Here is a 17,691-nt window from a genome sequence, read left to right as displayed (position 1 = left end):
GCAACTAAAATCAATCATAGCATCTAGTGTATCCAGAGAGCCAGTGAGTCAGAATGAGCCAGAGCAGGTCACCTCCCTTTGCATGCAAGGGGACCCCAGAGTCTAATATTCCGTCCTGATCGTAGCCTACATATGACTTCATGCACAGCTGGGAGAGGGTCTTGTGTGTGTCTTCTAGAGGGAATAGGCGTCTTCATGGACTTTACACAAGTGAGGTCATGTATGTTGATCTTCATTTGTTTCATTAACTGGAAATGGGGAAATGAGTGCTGACATTTCCTGGAAGAAAAGAAGGTGAAATGTCCTGCAGTTTTTTTGTACTTTTACACTTGGTCTACAGTTGCATTCATTGTGAAATAGAACATGAAGGGGAGGAGAAGAGTGGATGATGGAGGAGAAGAGAAGAGTGGATGATGGAGGAGAAGAGTGGGTATACTGTATTTCAAAATGTATTTTTAATAAGCTGCTTAAAATCTCACATACATTTGTTTTTGTTTTTACAGGACAATAACATCTATACCCCCAAAACACATGATAAGCAGTGTAATAGGAACGAGTTTCACTACTGTACACATACGGACTACCTCATCATCACAGAGTGGGTGGAGAGGACAGAAATTACAGATCACAGGGAATTAAGGCAACATGTCACAAGGTTCTGAAGGTAAAGAGCATGAAGACAAAGTGTTATATCACTGGGTCGATCCACAAAGAGTGTCTTTGGCATCCCTTTGATATTTTAAGTAGAAATTGTGCATCAATATTGAATTTCAAAAGCCTGTTATATTAAATGAAGTGCCCTTTAACCTAGACCACATGTAGAATTGAATCAATCTGAATGAATAAATAAAGTCTTGATTAAGTGCCAAAATTCAGCATTTTTACATGTCCCACTATCTACCTTCAGTGACTTCTAGGAAGATGTTTTTAACACACTTAATCCCCACAAGTTCTCACCATCATTGTAAAGCCCGAGTTATTTTGCTGCTTTGACAAAGTCATTTCTGAAGATGATTATTTATTTTGTGTGATGAGTGATTCATTTACATCTGTCCCTCATTCTAAAGGTCAACCCTGTTACGTGAACTGAACTCTCATTGTAATATGGTGAAACTCTCCCTTTTAACATTTTTTTTTCAAAAGAAACCATAAACATCTAATAGCCAAATCCTAGCGTAAAAGCAGGTGAGATGGTTCTACTCTGAGCGGATCAAGCATAACAGGTCAACCCTGTTACCCATACATAGACAGGCTAGAAATATATTTTTTATTTTACCTATTGAGCTGGGAAAATGTGTTTTAATGAACATGTGCTCTGACAGAATGTTAAAATTAGGTGAAATTCCTTTCTCATTTAACAGTTCTCAAAAGGCACCAAATTGGTGGAACAACCCCATGAGGTAAAGAGAAAAACCCTTACTGTACAAGGTGAGTTAAAAAATTAACAAGGAGAGAGGAAAAGACAAGCACCATTCAGAACATACAGTTAAAGTGGGAAGTTTACATACACTTAGGTTGAAGTCATTAAAACTTGTTTTTCAACCACTCCCCAAATTTCTTGTTAACAAACTATAGTTTAGGCATGTCGGTTAGGACATCTAATTTGTGCGTGACAAGTCATTTTTCCAACAATTGTTTACAGACAGATTCAAAATACAGACTTATTCAAAATATCACAATTCCAGTGGGTTAAAAGTTTACATACACTAAGTTGACTGTGCATTTAAACAGCTTGGAAAATTCCAGAAAATGATGTCATGGCTTTAGAAGCTTCTGGTAAGCTAATTGACATCATTTGAGTTAATTGGAGGTGTACCTGTGGATGTATTTCAAGGCCTACCTTCAAACTCAGTGCCTCTTTGCTTGACATCATGGGAAAATCAAATTAAATCAGTCAAGACCTCAGAAAATAAATTGTAGACCTCCACAAGTCTGGTTCATCCTTGGGAGCAATTTCCAAATGCCTGAAGATACCATGTTCATCTGCACAAACAATAGTACGCAAGTATAAACACCATGGGACCATGCAGCCGTCATACCACTCAGGATGGAGAAGCGTTCTGTCTCCTAGAGATGAATGTACTTTGGTGCGAAAAGTGCAAATCAATCCCAGAACAACAGCCAAGGACCTTATGAAGATGCTGGAGGAAATAGGTACAAAAGTATCTATATCCACAGTAAAACAAGTCCTATATCGACATAACCGGAAAAGGCTGCTCAGCAAGGAAGAAGCAACTGCTCCAAAACCGCCATAAAAAAAGCCAGATTACGGTTTCAACTGCACATGGGGACAAAGATAGTACTTTTTGGAGAAATGTCCTCTGGTCTGACGAAACAAAAATAGAACTGTTTGGCCACAATGGCCATCATTATGTTTGGAGGAAAAGGGGGAAGCTTGCAAGCCGAAGAACACCATCCCAACTGTGAAGCACGGGGGTGGCAGCATCATGTTGTGAGGGTGCTTTGCTGCAGGAGGGACTGGTGTACATCACAAAATAGATGGCACATTTCATATTCTTAAAATGAAGTGATGATCCTAACTGACCTAAGACAGGGAATTTTTACTAGGATTAAATGTTAGGAATTGTGGAAAAATGAGTTTAAATGTATTTGGCGAAGGTGTAAACCTCCGACTTCAATTGTACATACTATATACCGTATCACCCAGGAAAAACATTTTCTGTGGTTTGTCTGTGGCACAGCCGAGTAATGGGAGTTGGTGAGTGGTTTTGGGGAGTACCCCCCACTTGTACACGGGCAGGGGGCATGTTGAAAAAATAAGTTCCCAGTTAAAGTCCCTTCTAGATTAGTGCCTTTCAGGACCAGTCACTCCACAATCTGGACAAAGGTGGTTCTTTCCCCTCTTTTTCATGTTGAACATCAGTTCAATGTGTTATTTCTCCGTGGGAAAGTAAGCATCCCCTCCAAGTCCAACCCTGACAGTCCAAGCAAGGAGGTGCTTACCGAACCACCACCTGCCTCTTGTTGTCAGTGTCCTCAGCACAGTGACTACTGCTGGTGAACGCTGTGCGTTAGATGTAGAGCAGCTTCGTGGTGACTTAATAAGTGACTTAATAGTTTGTGGTTTCCACAGAATCAGCCACAGTCTCAGCTGTGCAACAGCGGTATTCACAAATTTCACGACAGTCTTTGTATTTGGCTCTGTATCTACTGTGTTAGTGTTCTGATCCCTCAATAAATACATCTGTAATAATAATGGACATTTCTACTGAGAAATATTTCATGTTAAAACCATTTTTAAAAACATGCCTCTCACTGAAACGAGTTTAGTTCAAAATTCAAAAATCTCCTATATAGTATAACAAACTGTAAACAGCAACAACAAAAAACATCTGACAATTTTGAAATGTTCGTCTGCATATAAACCAACTTCAAACCAAAATATCTGACTCCTGTTGTCAGCTGAAAGGTCAGAATGACACGGGGAAACTACTACTTCCAACGTCCATATTCTGAACTGCTCATTAAAACGGATTGTGTGGAAACACCATGAGACCCGCGCAGCAGAGCCTCGACACACACAGAGAGGAGAGTTTAAAGCAGTGACTTTGCATGCAGAGCGAGGCGGTCTCTGCGGCTTATCCAATCATATCCCAAGACGCTGGTGTGCACCAGGGTGGTGTCCAATCATAGTCGACGACACTGGCAGGAACCTGCACGGCCTGCAATCAATTCAATCCCATAGGGAGAAAAAATGTCTTGCATTAGTCTTGAGAGAGGGGGATATAGTAAAAAAAGGTGACCATATGTCACTATTAAAAGACATGTAATATCACAGGTAATTCTACAGAACAGCTTAGTTTGACAGTTTTAGCCCCCTGCAATTCATAACCAGCAGTTATGAGTGACACTAAAATGCTATACGGTCCCTTGTTAGCACAGACTGGTGGGGCTTGCTGATTGGCTGCTAGAGCTACTCAGCCAATCAGGCCTCTCTTCTCTCATTAAGATCAGAGGACCAACAGGCCACAGGGAAACCACCTGCCACAGAGTGCATCTTTAGACAACAACAGTCCCTCATCATGACCAGGTCCCATTGTAGTTTACATTATAAAAAAGACAAGACAATGCTGCATCAGAGGACCAACTGGCCAAACCGACACTTATAAAGACTTAACATTAATTACTAATTGTCTGAGGCCCTTGGCTGGCGCTTCTCATTGGCTACAAGGAATTCACAATGAATCACCGACCACCGTCATATTACAAGTTTACAACTACAGCTATACTTAAAACGTAAAAGAGCGCAAGGTTGCACTTCTGAAATTCATTTCTTCTTCCTCTTCTTCTCTGTGCAGTGTGTTTCAAAATGTTCCTGTCTTTGTTCTCCTCTTGTTCCAGTCTTTTTGTGTGTGTCAGACTGAGACAAAGACGTCTAGGTAGAGGCGGTCGTAGGATTCCCTGAAGAAGAGGATGAGGACGAGGCTGAAGGCACAGGAGCCCGTCAAACACCAGTTTAGCCACGACAACTCTGAGGAGAGATGGAAAAGGTTAATTAGATCACTGAAGGTTACTCATTACATCTGTACCTCTACGCTCACTGCAGGCCAGGCATTGCCAGTGCACTACTGTACATCAACATCACAATGACCTTTATAACAGATGACAAGAACAACCAATCATATACTTAAAGTATTGACTCCATGACTGTGTATAAACCCAACCGACGACATGCAATAGTAGTAGTATAACGTGTTCTAATAGGTTAATGTGGGGAGGTTATTCATGTCCGTTAACTCAAAACAAGCCCTAATCATGCAATGTATAGACTAGAGGGTGACATCGTTCTGAACTTTGTGTCATGCATCTAAATAATGTCAGTAATGGCCTGTTTTCCCTTCCAGCATTGAACTAAACTTGAACCCCAATGCTTTTCCTTTTCCCTCCTGTTTGGCTGTTTAAGCTCCAGTGGCCCTAGTTAGCCTGTAATGAAGAGGGAATGGAAAGCCACGTGTAGAGTGAGACTAATTGGTGTGAGCCATAGTTCTACCTCAACACACACACACACACACACACACACACACACACACACACACACACACACACACACACACACACACACACACACACACACACACACACACACACACACACACACACACACACACACACACACACACAGAGAGAGCAACATATACCTTGACAGACACATTACTTCCTGTTACTGCACCAGAAAGAAATCGATAGGTCTCCTTTCAGCTGCACAGCACTAGGCATGCCCTCTCAACATGATGCAGAGGTGTGGGTGGGGGGGAGAGAGAGAACGAGAAAGAGAGAGGGAGAGAGACGGAATACAGAGAAAGAGTGACCAGAGAGAGCGAGGGAGACCAGAGAGTGAGAGAGAAACAGAGAGAAACAGAGAGACAGAAAGAGAGAGAGCAGAGAGAGAGAGAGAGAGAAACAGAGAGACAGAAAGAGAGAGAGAGAGAGAGAGCAGAGAGAGAGCAGAGAGAGAGAGAGAGAGAGAAACAGAGAGACAGAAAGAGAGAGAGAGAGAGAGCAGAGAGAGAGAGAGCAGAGAGAGAGCAGAGAGAGAGCAGAGAGAGAGCAAGAGTGAGAGAGCGAGAGAGAGAGAGAACTGAGCAGGGTGCCCAGCACCCCTACCACTAAGACAGGAACGACACGGCCTGATAAGATAGAAGATGACAGCCCTCCAGCAGCTGGCAGGGACCTGATAAAGAAACAGCAGGACTAAATATAGAGAAATGAGGTCAAAACACACCAACCTGAGTGGAGCATGCATCTTAATTCCCCCTGCAGGGCATTTCAATTTCAGTTGCCCGGTCCTATAATGCAGTTGATCAATTGCCCCTGAAGTGAGCGGCTCAATCGATGGGTGAGAAGTGAGACTCAAGCTCGGTCTGCCGTTTGGCCTGTTTGGGTAAATTCTATGATTTGGCCCTCTGGCACATCTCAGAGTGAGTCAGCCAGAATGGACCCACTTCTCCACCAGGGTAAGGTGAAGGAGACAAGGGTGCATTGCACACAGGAGAGAAAAATAGGCATTTTGGTTTACTCATTCACTTATTGTTGCGACCTAAACCTACACAGAAAACATTCATAGTATACAGAGGGGAGGAGGACATAAGGGAGAGAGTAAGAAAGAGAGAGGCTCCTCCTAAGGACAATGTGAAGGAAAATAATATTTTTTGTTGCTTATCCTTTCATTTGTCTCTCCACTAGGATACAAAAAGAGCCTCTTCCTGAAACCAGGAAGAGAGAACATCTGTGGATCCAGAACACAGTGGACAGAGAGCGAAAACATCTGTGGGTCCAGAGCACAGTGGACAGAGAGAACATCTGTGGGTCCAGAACACAGTGGACAGAGAGAACATCTGTGGGTCGAAAACATCTGTGGGTCCAGAGCACAGTGGACAGAGAGAACATCTGTGGGTCCAGAACACAGTGGACAGAGAGAACATCTGTGGATCCAGAACACAGTGGACAGAGAGCGAAAACATCTGTGGGTCCAGAGCACAGTGGACAGAGAGCGAAAACATCTGTGGGTCCAGAGCACAGTGGACAGAGAGAACATCTGTGGGTCCAGAACACAGTGGACAGAGAGAACATCTGTGGATCCAGAACACAGTGGACAGAGAGCGAAAACATCTGTGGGTCCAGAGCACAGTGGACAGAAGCGAAAACATCTGTGGGTCCAGAGCACAGTGGACAGAGAGAACATCTGTGGTGGACAGAGAGCGAAAACATCCAGAACACAGTGGACAGAGAGAAAACATCTGTGGGTCCAGAGCACAGTGGACAGAGAGAACATCTGTGGGTCCAGAACACAGTGGACAGAGAGAACATCTGTGGATCCAGAACACAGTGGACAGAGAGCGAAAACATCTGTGGGTCCAGAGCACAGTGGACAGAGAGAACATCTGTGGATCCAGAACACAGTGGACAGAGAGCGAAAACATCTGTGGGTCCAGAGCACAGTGGACAGAGAGAACATCTGTGGGTCCAGAACACAGTGGACATCTGTGGATCCAGAACACAGTGGACATCTGTGGGTCCAGAGCACAGTGGACAGAGAGAAAACATCTGTGGGTCCAGAGCACAGTGGACAGAGAGAACATCTGTGGATCCAGAACACAGTGGACAGAGAGCGAAAACATCTGTGGGTCCAGAACACAGTGGACAGAGAGCGAAAACATCTGTGGGTCCAGAGCACAGTGGACAGAGAGAACATCTGTGGGTCCAGAACACAGTGGACAGAGAGAGCAAGAACATCTGTGGGTCCAGAGCACAGTGGACAGAGAGAACATCTGTGGGTCCAGAACACAGTGGACAGAGAGAGCAAGAACATCTGTGGGTCCAGAGCACAGTGGACAGAGAGAACATCTGTGGGTCCAGAACACAGTGGACAGAGACAGAACATCTGTGGGTCCAGAGCACAGTGGACAGAGAGAACATCTGTGGGTCCAGAACACAGTGGACAGAGAGAGCGAGAACATCTGTGGGTCCAGAGCACAGTGGACAGAGATAACATTTGTGGGTATAGAACACAGTGGACAGAGAGAGCGAGAACATCTGTGGGTCCAGAGCACAGTGGACAGAGAGAACATCTGTCGGTTATTGTTGCGACCTAAACCTACACAGAAAACATTCATAGTATACAGAGGGGAGGAGGACATAAGGGAGAGAGTAAGAAAGAGAGAGGCTCCTCCTAAGGACAATGTGAAGGAAAATAATATTTTTTGTTGCTTATCCTTTCATTTGTCTCTCCACTAGGTACAAAAGAAAACCAGGAAGAGAGAACATCTGTGGATCCAGAACACAGTGGACAGAGAGCGAAAACATCTGTGGGTCCAGAGCACAGTGGACAGAGAGAACATCTGTGGGTCCAGAACACAGTGGACAGAGAGCGAAAACATCTGTGGGTCCAGAGCACAGTGGACAGAGAGAACATCTGTGGGTCCAGAACACAGTGGACAGAGAGAACATCTGCGGGTACAGAACACAGTGGACAGAGAGCAAGAACATCTGTGGGTCCAGAACACAGTGGACAGAGAGAACATCTGTGGGTCCAGAGCACAGTGGACAGAGAGAACATCTGTGGGTCCAGATCACAGTGGGCAGAGAGAATATCTGTGGGTCCAGAGCACAGTGGACAGAGAGAGCAAGAACATCTGTGGGTCCAGAACACAGTGGACAGAGAGAGGACATCTGTGGGTCTAGAACACAGTGGACGGAGAGAAAAACAGAAAACATCTGTGGGTGCAGAACACAGTGGACAGAGAGAGAGAAGATCTGTGGGTCCAGAGCACAGTGGACAGAGAGAGCGAGAACATCTGTGGATCCAGAGCACAGTGGGCAGAAAGAGAGACAGAAAGAGAAAACATCTGTGTGTCCAGAACACAGTGGACAGAGGGAGCGAGAACATCTGTGGGTCCAGAGCACAGTGGACAGAGAGAACATCTGTGGGTCCAGAACACAGTGGACAGAGAGCAAATACATCTGTGGGTCCAGAGCCCAGTGGACAGAGAGAGAGACATAGAGAGAGAGAGAGAACATCTGTGGGTCCAGAGCACAGTGGACAGAGAGAGCAAGAACCTCTGTGGGTCCAGAACACAGTGGACAGCGAGAACATCTGTGGGTCCAGAGCAGTGGACAGAGAGAACATCTGTGGGCCCAGATCACAGTGGGCAGAGACAGAGAACATCTGTGGTTCCAGAACACAGTGGACAGAGAGAAGACATCTGTGGGTCCAGAACACAGTGGACGGAGAGAGAGAAGATCTGTGGGTCCAGAGCACAGTGGACAGAGAGAGCGAGAACATCTGTGGATCCAGAGCACAGTGGGCAGAAAGAGAGACAGAAAGAGAAAACATCTGTGGGTCCAGCACACAGTGGACAGAGAGAGCGAGAACATCTGTGGGTCCAGAACACAGTGGACAGAGAGAACATCTGTGGGTCCAGAACACAGTGGACAGAGAGAGCGAGAACATCTGTGGGTCCAGAACACAGTGGACAGAGAGAGAACATCTGTGGGTCCAGAGCACAGTGGACAGAGAGCGAAAACATCTGTGAGTCCAGAACACAGTGGACAGAGAGAGCGAGAATATCTGTGGGTCCAGAACACAGTGGACAGAGAGAGAACATCTGTGGGTCCAGAGCACAGTGGACAGAGAGAACATCTGTGGGTCCAGAACACAGTGGTCAGAGAGCGAAAACATCTGTGGGTCCAGAGTAGTGGACAGAGAGAACATCTGTGGGTCCAGAGCACAGTGGACAGAGAGAGAGAGAACATTAGTGGGTCCAGAACACAGTGGACAGAGAGAGAGAGAACATCAGTGGGTCCAGAACACAGTGGACAGAGAGAGAGAACATCAGTGGGTGCAGAACACAGTGGACAGAGACAGAGAACATCTGTGGGTCCAGAGCACAGTGGACAGAGAGAACATCTGTGGGTCCACAGCATAGTGGACAGAGAGAGCGAGAACATCTATGTGTCCAGAACACAGTGGACAGAGAGAGAGAACAGACATCTGTTTATTTATTTATTTTACCTTTATTTAACTAGGCAGGTCAGTTAAGAACAAATTCTTATTTTCAATGACGGCCTAGGAACAGTGGGTTAACTGCTTGTTCAGGGGCAGAACGACAGATGTCAGCTCGGGGATTTGAACTTGCAACCTCCCGGTTACTAGTCCCACGCTCTAACCACTAGGCTACCCTGCCACCCCAGAGCACAGTGCAAGACAAAAGAAGAAGTGAAAAGGTGAAGGACGTTGCATTGTGCAGTAGCACAGTCATTAATCAAGTTAGCTCAGTAACCTGTTGCCTGTTGGTGTGGAGGCCCGTTTACGGAGTTGTGTTTCTCTGACTGTGTTGTCACCACAACCCGCCTGCCCCTGATTCATCAATTTAGATTGGAGATTAAGAGAGGAGAGATATGTGAACGGGTGAAGAGTCTGAATGAATGCTAATGTGTCTTTGTATGCTTACCAACAAGTATTTGTTTGTGAAGATGGGGCTAAGTGGCTTGTGCGGTCATGGGCCCTCTGACATCGTCAGAGAGGAGTGGTTGCTTGAACAGCAATACACAGGGGAATAGGAGTGGACTGAATCTATTTCCCTTTCTGTACATTCATAATGAAAGAGCCTCTGGGGAGAGATACGCTGATGCAGGCTATCATAGCTCCAGTAGCTCAGTGATAATACCCAACTGACAGTTAGAAAGGACAATTGAAATGATGTTTTCACTTCTCCCTCTGGCTATATTGACGCCTCACCCTGCGCCCTGGGACATCAGCCAAAGCCGCTTAGCATACCAGAATTATTCGTAATTGTCGCCGATAATGCCGCGTTTTAAAATGGATGTAGCTTTTCAGAGCTGGTTAAATGTTTTCTCACTTTACATAGCTGTTTTTTTTAGGGGAATGGAGCTGGCTGACTGGCTGACATTAGCCAAGAATAAATGAAATGAAATCATAAAACGTTCAATGAAACAAAATGAGAATAATTATTTTCTATTACTGTCAGAATGTTCCGACTGGGTGGGTAGACATTAAGACTGTTTAATATGACTGTGTGTTCCTAATAGGGTGTGTTTGATTACACTGTCAACTGTTCCCACGACGATCCTTCAAAAACATCCCAGAAATAAAAGTGCAACTGCAAAACAAAAGGCTTGTTAATGATCAACGTGGCGCTACAGTCTGACGCCTCCATAACTTTCACAAAAGGTTAGGAATTACAGATATGCCAAATAACATGTTAGTCATCTCATAGTGTTGTACTTCAAGACAAACACAGCAAAGTTTGACAAAAACTAAGTTTAAAACAAAAAGAAAAGCGGCAATTATTTTCGGTCTGTTTCCCTCGTAGAAGTCTTGGCAACAAACACAACGATATAGCTGCCTGTCCCACACAACCGCTAACTCCTCCACATAGACGAGGAATCTTTGACTCTACACTTCACAATCCGGCTCCCTACTTTGTATTCCACCCACCTCTCCATAGCTAAATCACAAACACAGAGACGATGAAATCTAAAGTACCAACAGCTGTAGCTGTATGCATTCATATGGCCAATGTTGTCTCCATTCGTTTTCAGATAGATTCAGTCCTATATAGAGCAAAGGGTGCCATTTGGGAGGCACCCTGAAATACCCTGCTGGAATAGAAGGAAGTTGGCACCCGCTGAGCCGAGACCCTAGCAAACCTTCAATATTAAAACAATATGTATATAAATATATTTTTTAAAGAAGTTAAAGCATTGATACTTCAGAATTTGTTTTTTTTGGCAGTGAGCAGCGAATGGAAATTTTAAATCAACTGTAACCAAAAAATAAATGAACATCTTTGAGGCTGAGATTGCCAATTTAAAATGAAGGATGGAGCGGGGTTGATTTTGAAAAGGCAAAGATTTATATGGAATTCTTCTGCTTTTAATTCCACACCACCGCATATGCCACATCGATTACTGTATAAGGCTGAAATGAATGAAGGATGAATTAGAGGTAAAAAATAAAATATTGTAGCCCTATCATACAGTGGAGGCTGCTGAGGGGAGGATGGCTCATAATAATGGCTGGAACAGAGCAAACGGAATGGCATCAAACCACGTGCTCGATGCATTTGATACCATTCCACTCATTCTGCTCCAACCATTACCACAAACCCATCCTCCCCAATTAAGGTGCGACCAACCTCCTGTGCTATCATACGGTCCTATTCCTTACAAATCTGTTTTGTGGTGGTTGAATGTTATCCTCCGTTCATCCACATTGGTTGATAAACAGGACAGAGACAACAGGAACTCGATTTAGTCGTAGTTGTCCCCCACAATGAAATCGAAAAGGGGACTGTGGATACGTCTCCGTCCGTTAGTACGTTTGTACGTTCGTCACACACAATATCTCAGACAGCACTGGCCCGATTTTGACGAAACTTGGGTGAATTATGTGTCTTGTCAATATTTACACATTTGCATAATTCACGAGGGACAACATGTTTACTATTACCTTTTAATAAGTTGTCTCAAATACATGTAAACCAATGGTCTAAATTCCTATAGGGACATGTACATATCATATTAATTGTTCCTAACACTGATTCCTGAAGAACACCAACTGCTCTACTTTTATAGGGCCGAGCTACTGGCAGTCATCAAGAGTGTCCAGTCCTCACAGGAATACCACAGGATTCTGAACTCAAGATGTCTTGGGCCCTTAACTATAGATCTCAGACCAGCCTCAGCTGGGTATAGTCTCTGAGCATTACTCAGTGCAGAAGAGAGGGAGCGAGAGACCCAAGGGTAAGATAAACCACACTACTGCCTGCGACCACAACAGGGTTATATTTTAAAAGCTAAAGCTGCGCCAAAGCGCTCTCATCTCAGTTTAATCTCCTGGGTGTCAGAGGGAAAGAGGGTAGGAAGCCGCCAACACTGTTCCCACCATATGGGCAGCATCCAGCACACAGACCCCTCTGTACACATCCACCAAGATGTCATCAACCACCACCACCAACAACTAGAAGAGAAAAATGTATACTTTGAGGCCTGTGTCCGTTTGCTGATCCTACAGTACATACATCTCCATCTGACACAGCCTGGCTATTGACAGTTGACACTTTGTCTACCTCCCAAATAGCACCCTATTACAGTGCACCACTCTGGGGAACCAGCCAGACTGTACACCCCCTGTACTCTGGTGGACCAGCCAGACTGTACACCCCCTGTACTCTGGGGGACCAGCCAGACTGTACACCCCCTGTACTCTGGTGGACCAGCCAGACTGTACACCCCCTGTACTCTGGGGGACCAGCCAGACTGTACACCCCCTGTACTCTGGGGGACCAGCCAGACTGTACACCCCCTGTACTCTGGGGGACCAGCCAGACTGTACACCCCCTGTACTCTGGGGGACCAGCCAGACTGTACACCCCCTGTACTCTGGGGGACCAGCCAGACTGTACACCCCCTGTACTCTGGGGGACCAGCCAGACTGTACACCCCCTGTACTCTGGGGGACCAGCCAGACTGTACACCCCCTGTACTCTGGGGGACCAGCCAGACTGTACACCCCTGTACTCTGGGGGACCAGCCAGACTGTACACCCCCTGTACTCTGGGGAACCAGCCAGACTGTACACCCCCTGTACTCTGGGGGACCAGCCAGACTGTACACCCCCTGTACTCTGGTGGACCAGCCAGACTGTACACCCCCTGTACTCTGGTGGACCAGCCAGACTGTACACCCCCTGTACTCTGGTGGACCAGCCAGACTGTACACCCCCTGTACTCTGGTGGACCAGCCAGACTGTACACCCTCTGTACTCTGGGAGACCAGCCAGACTGTACACCACCTGTACTCTGGGAGACCAGCCAGACTGTACACCACCTGTACTCTGGTGGACGAGCCAGACTGTACACCACCTGTACTCTGGGGGACCCAGTGAATCTCACGAATAGTAATCCAGTTCGCACAAATATGTGTACGTATATATTCTGTCTATTTACTCAAAAGGGTTTGAGGGGGGAATGCTGTCAAGTTCTAGAAGCATTATTCATCATTCCACCTGAGTGGCTTTGTGATTAGCCTTTACTGGAAGGTTAGACAATCAGACAAAGAAGAGCTCTGCAAACAGAATGTAGCTCAGCCAACAGAGGAGAGAAACAGAGGTTTCTTCCCAAGTGGCACCCTAGTCCCTTCATAGTGCACTATTTTTGACCATGGCGGCAGGGTTGCCATGGCGGCAGGGTTGCAAGTTCAAACCCCCGAGCTGACAAGGTACAAATCTGTCGTTCTGCCCCTGGACAGGCAGTTAACCCACTGTTCCTAGGCCGTCATCGAAAATAAGAATTTGTTCTTAACTGACTTGCCTAGTTAAATAAAGGTAAACAAAAAAAATGGCCTGGTGAAAAGTAGTACACTATGAAGGAAATTCTGTGCCATTTGGGATGCACCCACAGAGAGGAGGCCTGATGCTTCGGATCCACTGACTTTATATTTCTACAGGTTCCAGACCTGCTCCTGGAGCCTGTAGAAATGGAGAAATGGGAGAAATAGAGGTAGAGATAGTCTGTCATCTGTCCTCTACTTACAAATGATACATGAACCTCCACTAGACCAAGACAATGAATACCATGCTGGGAGAGATAAAACATGTTTTTAAATTATTATAATCAAAATAAATATTATATCTTAAAAAGTCTGGGAATCTAATTCTAATTCTTATATCTATTTGACCTCTTGACCTGGATGTAAATCTGACCTACTGCTCTAGAGCTCTCTCCTATCCACTTCTTTCTCTTCCATCTTGTGTTGTAGCTGTACTCTACCCGTCAGTCTTACCTGTGCTGTAGAAGGTGAGGAAGAAGAGGAGGCAGCCGGTGACCAGGTTACCGAGGAAGGTGACCACGCCACAGGTGATGCCCTCTGGCACGGGGTACACGGTCTCGATGAAGAGCTCAAAGAAGATGGGCACACTACTGTTGATGAAGATGCCCACCAGGATACAGGAGGTGTAAAGGGTAGCTGAGGGGAAGAGGGGAGGAGGGTTAATCAATCAATCATCACATTTTCATATCATCCCTTTTTTACACATGGCACTTTAACTAGTATGAGATGACACTAGTTTAGTGTGACCATAAGAACAGTGTCACCATGAGAAGGTCTCCAAGTTCTCATTGTTACATGTCAAAGCTTTCTCATAATGTCATTCCAGCTAAGACAATGGTGGTTCAACAGTGGGTGGTGGATGGGGGGGGGGGAAACACAGGCAAAACCACCTGCTATGCAGCTTGTGTTTTCATGAGATTCACTACAGTTAGTTATTCTCAGGGCACAGGCAAATTGCGTTGGTAAGTGCCATATGCTGCTGGCCAACTCCCCCAATGTGTGTGTGTGTGTTTGTATGTGTGTACGGGTGCCTGTGTGTGTGTGTGTGCATCTCAACTAGTGTGCATGCGCACGCGCGTGTGTGTGTGTCCTCAATTTGCTTGCACGCATGTGTGTGTGTGTGTATGTGTGCTCACAGTATCTGTGCGTGTGTCCGTGCTTGTGTGCCTGTGTGTCTTGGCCACCACTGATCGAGGTCTCAGCTGCTCTGAGGCCGAGCCCGGGGGCCCTGGGCTGGGAGAGGAGATTAAGCCATCACCGTGGAGCAGAGCATTGCTACATCCCAAATGGCACCCTATTCCCTATAAAGGGCACAACTTTTGACCAGAGTACTATGGTAGTGCACTTTATAAGGAATAGGGTACCATTTGGGACAGAACATGGCTCAGTCTTCTCCGTCTCCTTTATCACTGCAGATTGGGCCAAATCAACTCCTCATTAGCCAGCACCGCTCTAAATCACACTGCTGCCTCAGAGGACCCTGCCTGCCTGCCTGCCGCTGTCACAGAGAAACTGAGGCGATACCACTGCACCGACGACACAGTAATCAAATCCTGAATGAATATCCCCTCTTCCCTCTCATCTCCCCTTTGTTCAACCACCCCCGTCCTGCTCTAAGACAGGCTGGTATCAAACACAGACAACCTCTAGTGTCCCACGGCTGCTCTGTTCCTCCCACTCTGTCTCAGTCTCTCCCTGGTTGTAGCTAGTTGATCCCCAGGGGATGCTGCTGCTTCGTCGCACCATTTTAGACTTTTCCAGTAGGGGAAGTATGGTAGTAGAACCATGAAGAATGTGTCCAAGGGAAACCCCATGCTGTCAGCGAATACCATTTAAAAAAATTTGGACCCCCCATCTCCCAATTTTAATTACGATCTTTTCTTATCGCTGCAACACCCCAACGAGCTCAAGAGAGGCGAAGGTGGTGTCATTCGTCCTCTGAAACATGACCCACCTAACTGCGCTCTTTAAACACCCGCCAGCTTAACCCAGAACCAAGCTGCCCCAATGTGTCGGAGGAAACACCGTTCAACTGGCTACCGCAGTCAGCCTGCAGACACCCGGCCCGCCACAAGGAGTCGCTAGGGCACGATGATCGAAGTAAAGCCCCCTCCGCCAAACATTCCCGTCACCCGGACGATGCTGGGCCAAATATGCCACGGCCGGTTGTGGCACAGCCCAGGAATGATCCCGGGTTTATAGCAACGTCTCTAGCACTGCGATGCAGTGCCTTAGACACTGCGCCACTCGGGAGCGGATCCAGCAAATCACTATTACATGAATGATAATAGACGTCGTTGAAGAACAAAACCAGTGAAGTTGTGTAAAAAAGACACATTATTATTAATTTAATAAGTGCGCAAGCTGAGGATTTCAAAAAAAGGATAACAAAGAGAGGTGTGTAATGTGGAAGAGGCTCCTACCAGAGCTATGTATATTACCACCCATGCACAGTACACCAGATGGATGGGCAATCCTTGGGTCTGTTAGCTTGGCACTGTCAGTCAGTAGCGAGAGGATTGAAAAAAATACTGATGACAAGCATGAAAATGATGATAGATGAGAATGCTAGAGCTGGTGAATGTGAAGTTCATGTGTTTGTTTGTTTCAAGGGAATCTCTGCTAATGTGCTACTGCATCGCAGTCCATATCTGCCCTGAGATTGGAGGGTTTGGGAGTTCCATCCCTGGCCGAGTCATACCAAAGACTGTACAAATGGGACCGATGCGTCTATTCTTGGCCCTGCGATAGACAAGAGTCTTGTCCAGGCGGTGGACTTGTACATCAATCTGCCTCACGCTACAGAAACAGGAGATGTACTTGCTTTACTCGGTCCATGCGTCCCTTCCTAAATCTAAAGGACAAGTCTGCTATTGAAGTATCCATTGTGGCTCTATTGAAATATCCATTGTGGCTCTAGGATTCTCTGGAAACCATGCTCTACTAGGCCTACCTGCAGTGGAGGGTAGGTGTGTGAGCCTGGTCAGGCAGGTTAATGTGAACCAGGTGGAGGCCAGGGAAGCACCAGCCATCATCAGGACCAGGATGAGCTTCAGCATGCCCCGGATAGAATCTGCAAACCTGGAGAGAGAGACAGAGATGGAGGTAGTAAACCTGGAGAGAGAGACAGAGATGGAGGTGGTAAACCTGGAGAGAGAGACAGAGATGGAGGTAGTAAACCTGGAGAGAGAGACAGAGATGGAGGTAGTAAACCTGGAGAGAGAGACAGAGATGGAGGTAGTAAACCTGGAGAGAGAGACAGAGATGGAGGTAGTAAACCTGGAGAGAGAGACAGAGATGGAGGTAGTAAACCTGGAGAGAGAGACAGAGATGGAGGTAATAAATCTGGAGAGAGAGACAGAGATGGAGGTAGTAAATCTGGAGAGAGAGACAGAGATGGAGGTAGTAAATCTGGAGAGAGAGACAGAGATGGAGGTAGTAAATCTGGAGAGAGAGACATAGATGGAGGTAGTAAACCTGGAGAGAGAGACAGAGATGGAGGTAGTAAACCTGGAGAGAGAGACAGAGATGGAGGTAGTAAACCTGGAGAGAGAGACAGAGATGGAGGTAGTAAACCTGGAGAGAGAGACAGAGATGGAGGTAGTAAACCTGGAGAGAGAGACAGAGATGGAGGTAGTAAACCTGGAGAGAGAGACAGAGATGGAGGTAATAAATCTGGAGAGAGAGACAGAGATGGAGGTAGTAAATCTGGAGAGAGAGACAGAGATGGAGGTAGTAAATCTGGAGAGAGAGACAGAGATGGAAGTAGTAAATCTGGAGAGAGAGACATAGATGGAGGTAGTAAACCTGGAGAGAGAG

General features: G+C 46.1%; 1 protein-coding gene across 1 annotated transcript in view; it reads right to left on the bottom strand.

The window, feature by feature from the left end:
* Nucleotides 1-433: 433 nt before the first annotated feature.
* Nucleotides 434-17,691, bottom strand: part of slc49a4 (solute carrier family 49 member 4) — a 69,557-nt gene continuing 52,299 nt past the window's right edge. Inside the window, exons 7-9 of the mRNA XM_064944473.1 lie at nt 16,826-16,953; nt 14,326-14,508; nt 434-4,492 (exon numbers count right to left, since the gene is read on the bottom strand). Of these exons, the coding sequence (XP_064800545.1) occupies nt 4,377-4,492; nt 14,326-14,508; nt 16,826-16,953 (427 nt within the window). The 3' untranslated portion in view covers nt 434-4,376. The remainder of the gene's footprint in view (nt 4,493-14,325; nt 14,509-16,825; nt 16,954-17,691) is intronic.

The sequence above is a fragment of the Oncorhynchus masou genome, chromosome 29, assembly GCF_036934945.1.
Source record: "Oncorhynchus masou masou isolate Uvic2021 chromosome 29, UVic_Omas_1.1, whole genome shotgun sequence".
In the NCBI taxonomy this organism is placed as follows: Eukaryota; Metazoa; Chordata; class Actinopteri; order Salmoniformes; family Salmonidae; genus Oncorhynchus; species Oncorhynchus masou.
Note: the sequence above shows the minus strand (reverse complement) of the source record. Positions and strands in the feature narration are given on the sequence as shown.